At 41.9% G+C, this 5000-nt stretch overlaps 1 protein-coding gene and 1 long non-coding RNA gene across 3 annotated transcripts in view; one reads left to right on the forward strand and one right to left on the reverse strand.

The window, feature by feature from the left end:
- Positions 1–1156: 1156 nt before the first annotated feature.
- The window catches only part of LOC113524959 (ATP-binding cassette sub-family D member 3), an 11504-nt gene continuing 7660 nt past the window's right edge, over positions 1157–5000 (forward strand). Inside the window, exons 1-10 of one of the 2 annotated variants that reach the window (XM_034314548.2) lie at positions 1157–1291; positions 1532–1568; positions 1657–1756; positions 1872–1960; positions 2495–2564; positions 2887–2984; positions 3071–3194; positions 4344–4400; positions 4608–4750; positions 4896–4965. In XM_034314548.2, coding sequence (XP_034170439.2) covers positions 1733–1756; positions 1872–1960; positions 2495–2564; positions 2887–2984; positions 3071–3194; positions 4344–4400; positions 4608–4750; positions 4896–4965 — 675 coding nt within the window. In that variant the 5' untranslated portion in view covers positions 1157–1291; positions 1532–1568; positions 1657–1732. The remainder of the gene's footprint in view (positions 1292–1531; positions 1569–1656; positions 1757–1871; positions 1961–2494; positions 2565–2886; positions 2985–3070; positions 3195–4343; positions 4401–4607; positions 4751–4895; positions 4966–5000) is intronic. The other variant, XM_053227730.1, reaches the window with a different exon arrangement.
- LOC117599936 (uncharacterized) overlaps positions 1287–5000 on the reverse strand; it is a 9836-nt gene continuing 6122 nt past the window's right edge. The window contains exons 2-3 of the long non-coding RNA XR_004580281.2: positions 4619–4692; positions 1287–1975 (exon numbers count right to left, since the gene is read on the reverse strand). This is a non-coding gene — a long non-coding RNA (uncharacterized LOC117599936). The remainder of the gene's footprint in view (positions 1976–4618; positions 4693–5000) is intronic.

Here is a 5000-nt window from a genome sequence, read left to right on the forward strand (position 1 = left end):
ATTACTTTAATTTTAATCTAATTTAAAATGTATTGTTTATTCATTATTTATTATTTTATATTCTATATCAGATTAAATGGTTAATTTTGAAAGAAACAAAGGGACATTGTGTTAAAATGTTTAATTAAGATATAAATCTATAATTTTGACAAAAGGAACTTTATAAACATCACAAACGTGTTTTAAAAACCTGCAGTAAATGTTACTGTATATAAAATCCCTTTATTAAACACCACGGTGGATATAATACACATTTTTATTTCTGTAGATTTCTGTGAATTTCTACATTCAGCACAAAGCTTCTGGACTATAAAATGTTTATATTTTTAATAATTAATGCATATTTAATATTATCCTGTCCATTTACATGCACCTTCTGATTCCCTTCAGCAGTATAAATCTACAGTATAAAACATTAATTACAAACTTATTACAGGTTTAGCACATAGTGAATTATACAGTACATTAAATATTAGATTCTAATTACAGAGTATAAAGAGTTAAATAAAGTTTAAAGCTTATAGAAATTGTATAGAGTTTATATAAATCATCAAAATAAAAACATCAAAAGTACAAAAAGAGAGAAAATAAGGTAAAATACAGTATAATTTTAAAAATTTTATGGTGAATAAACGCGTTTTCATGTTGTTTTTAATTTTGTTGAAGAACAAAATTAGTATTAAAAAATTTCAAGATGAAAAATATAAAATATCTCTGTTTTTCTTTTTGTAACTCCAGAGTTTACCTGCAGCTTGTTATAGTTCACTGAATAATTTAATAATTTAATTTAATATTCTATAAAATCTATAAATAAACTGTAGCATAGCAGAACATGAACTACATAATTTAATTTCCCCGAAGTTTAACTTTATTGGCGCAAACAGACCTGTAGAAAAACATCTCTGTGTCTCTGGCGGCATCTTGTGGCGGAAGGCGGTTACTGCACATCATTTCCGCCTTCCAAAATAAAAGTATCGCGGAAGCGAACAAATATTAAGAACAGGTTTCAGTAACAAAAAGTAAATTTACTCCCCACTTACTTTCTGCTCCATAAGACATATTAATCCGATAGTTTAATCTAATCTAAACTGAATTCGAGGCTGTGTGATTAAAGCCTGTGCAGAGAGTAAAGGAGGCGCTCTTATTGCTCCATCTTCCTCATTACAGATGAAACATGGCGGCTGTGAGTAAGTACCTGACAGCCAGGAGCTCCTCCATCACAGGTGCTTTAGCCTTAGTCGCTTTGTGTCTGCTCAAACACAGGAGACGAGCTTCCCAAAGCCAGTAATGGGTGAGATATGTGTGTGTTTTTATAATTATTAATATTATTATTAGTGAAAAATGTGTGAGAGAGAAGAGCAGTGTGAGGGAGTGTGTGTTCTGTTACTGCACTGATGATCAGGATCTTATTCAGTATTCAGGTTTATCTGCTTTAGCTTTAAATCTGCAGAGTTTATCTAACTGATTTATTGGAGAAAATCTGAATAAATCCTTAATTAAATCTTTTTTATTATTATTATTTTTCCTACAGGTCTAACAGGAATTCAAAGCTCCATTCAGAATCATGTGTGAGGCTCCATGTCACACTTTACACACGTTTTAAATGCTTCTGCTGTTTTATACACATTTATAAAGTTTAACTGAAATTATTTTCAGCAGGATGGCAGGAAGGACAAAGCCATCGTGGATCAGCTCTTCATCTCTCGCATCTACAAGATCCTGAAGATTTCTGATGCCGCAGCTGTTGTGTAAAGAGGTAACAATGTGTAAAAAGTGAGCTGAAGATTAGATGCTTTATAAACAGTTTATTAATGAAACCGCGCGTGTGTGTGTGTGTGTGTGTGTGTGTGTGTGTGTGTGTGTGTGTGCAGTCGGGGTATCTGGTGCTCATCGCTGCCATGCTTCTGGCTCGAACCTGCTGCGATGTCTGGATGATCCACAATGGCACCATGATCGAGAGGTGAGGATTTAATATCTTTAATAAGAAATGTAATAATAATCATTGTTCATGATTAATAACTGTTTAATTATATGTTCATTACATGGAACATTTGCATAATGAAAGCACTTAAAGTGCAAAAATGCGGTAATATACAAAATATTTGCAATATTTAAAAAAAAAGATTCCGTTTTCCTCTTTAGAGTCTTTTTAAAAATTTTCCATTAAATCAGTGCTTTACTAAACATATGTGTGATTATTTGTTTACTTTATATCTTAGATCTCTAAAACATTATAGAGTTAAATAGAGACTATTATATGTTATATAGCCACATTATATATTAAACTGTATTCTAAGTGTGTGTGTGTGTGTGTGTGTGTGTTTGTGGTAAAACAAGGGTAGAATTAAGACTGAACACTTAACTCACCTAACCAGTAAACCCTGTATTTTCAGGTCTGTGTGTGTGTGTGTGTGTGTGTGTTCTAAACACGCAAGAAGTTTCTTTGGACAGGGTGTAATTGTGTGTGTGTGTGTGTGTGTGTGTGTGTGTGCAGTGCAATCATTGGACGATCAACAAAAGCATTCAGGGCCTGTTTGTTCAACTTCATCGCTGCCATGCCACTTGTAAGTGTATTATTGTAATTTATTAATTACAGTAATAAACGTATTAAGGTGTTATAAACTATTTATTAAGAAGTTAATTTACTATTTAATAATTAAATTCATTATTAAATTATTCTTGCGCCGGTGTCTAAAGAGTAATAATAATCATTTACACGCTGTTCTTAATGTAATGAATCTCAGTGTAAAGTCTTAGTGTCGATCTGGCGGTACTGCACCTGAATAATAATAATAATAATAATAATTATTATTATATTGTTTAAATCCGGGTCCTTCATGCTTTAAGCCGTGTAATGGTTCTCTCTCGTGTGTTCTGTCACCTCAGATCTCATTAGTGAATAATTTTCTGAAACTGGGGCTGCACAAGCTGAAGCTGTGTTTCCGCGTGAGACTCACTGATCACCTGTACACACACTACCTCAGGTACGACTCTGCTGAAGTGTAACGAGCAGGTGCTGCAGTGTGTGAGGTTGAAAATCCTAAAAACACACTCGCTGTTTTTCCCACAGAGGTTTCACCTACTACAGGATGGGGAACGTGGATAATCGGGTCGTGAATCCGGACCAGCTGCTGACGCAGGACGTGGAGCGGTTCTGTAACAGCGTGGTGGATCTGTACTCCAACATCAGCAAGGTGAGCAGCGGCTGCGTCTCAAACCACACACTGAGCACTGCGCCCTCTCGCTGCGCCCTCTCAGTGCGCCCTCTCACTATACATGCTCGCTGCGCCCTCTCGCTGCGCCCTCTCAATGCGCCCTCTCCATGCGCCCTCTCGCTGCGCCCTCTCAATGCGCCCTCTCCATGCGCCCTCTCGCTGCGCCCTCTCGATGCGCCCTCTCGCTGCGCCCTCTCGATGCGCCCTCTCGATGCGCCCTCTCGCTGCGCCCTCTCGCTGCGCCCTCTCGATGCGCCCTCTCGATGCGCCCTCTCGATGCGCCCTCTCGCTGCGCCCTCTCGATGCGCCCTCTCGCTGCGCCCTCTCAATGCGCCCTCTCCATGCGCCCTCTCGCTGCGCCCTCTCGCTGCGCCCTCTCGATGCGCCCTCTCGATGCGCCCTCTCGATGCGCCCTCTCGATGCGCCCTCTCGCTGCGCCCTCTCGATGCGCCCTCTCGCTGCGCCCTCTCAATGCGCCCTCTCGCTGCGCCCTCTCACTATACATGCTCGCTGCGCCCTCTCGCTGCGCCCTCTCAATGTGCCCTCTCAATGCACCCTCTCAATGCGCCCTCTCACTATACACGCTCGCTGCGCCCTCTCGATGCGCCCTCTCAATGTGCCCTCTCAATGCGCACTCTCACTATACACTCTCGCTGCGCCCTCTCGCTGCGCCCTCTCAATGCGCCCTCTCGCTGCGCCCTCTCGCTGCGCCCTCTCACTATACATGCTCGCTGCGCCCTCTCGATGCGCCCTCTCAATGTGCCCTCTCAATGCGCACTCTCACTATACACTCTCGCTGCGCCCTCTCGCTGCGCCCTCTCAATGCGCCCTCTCGCTGCGCCCTCTCAATGCGCACTCTGCAGCTCACACTCTAGCACCCACACGATTCTGCCTGATTCTAGTGCACTACCCCTCGGCGAGTGAGCACGCTAGCGCACTACCCCTCAGTGAGTGAGCACACTATGGCGTGTGACAGTGAGGCTGGATGTGTGTGTAAGATCAGGATGTGATCAGTGTGTCAGACGCCTTATAATTATTATTTGCATATCAGCAAGATTATTATAATAGTTATTAGCATAAAATTAGCATAATAATAATAACAATCATATTGTACATGATGTGTTTCAGCCTCTACTCGACATCGTTATTTACCTCCTCAAACTGACGACCGCCGTCGGAGCCGAGGTGAGCTTCCTCTACACATCTGCACAAACATTACACACACTTTAGCAGCAGTGTGTGTGTGTGTTTAGCGCCTCTTACTGAGTGTGAGGTGAACCGCAGTGAAAACACTGAGCAGCTCTTTATCCGCTCATCTGTGCGTGTGTGTGTATGTGTGTGTGCGGGTGTGTGTGTGTGTGTGTGTATGTGTGTGTGTGTGTGTGTGTTTAGGGACCGGTTACCTTGCTGAGTTATCTGGTCTTCTCTGGTCTGTTGTTGACGTGGTTACGGCGTCCGGTCGGGAAAATGACTGCAGCTGAACAGAAACACGAGGGAGAATTCAGATACGCAAACTCCTGGCTCATTACTAACAGGTACACACACACACACACACACACACACATACACACACACACTGACTGTAATAAGGGACACAGGAGTGTGTCGATGTGACAGAGTGATGGGATACATCCTAAACGTTGTGTTAATGTGTGTGTGTGTGTGTGTGTGTGTGTGTAGTGAGGAAATCGCCTTCTACAACGGCGGCCAAAGAGAAAAGATCAACATCCATCAAACTTTCCACAAACTGGTACAAATCACACGATTACCTGATTCATTCATTCA

Source organism: Pangasianodon hypophthalmus, chromosome 21 (assembly GCF_027358585.1).
Source record: "Pangasianodon hypophthalmus isolate fPanHyp1 chromosome 21, fPanHyp1.pri, whole genome shotgun sequence".
NCBI lineage: Eukaryota > Metazoa > Chordata > Actinopteri > Siluriformes > Pangasiidae > Pangasianodon > Pangasianodon hypophthalmus.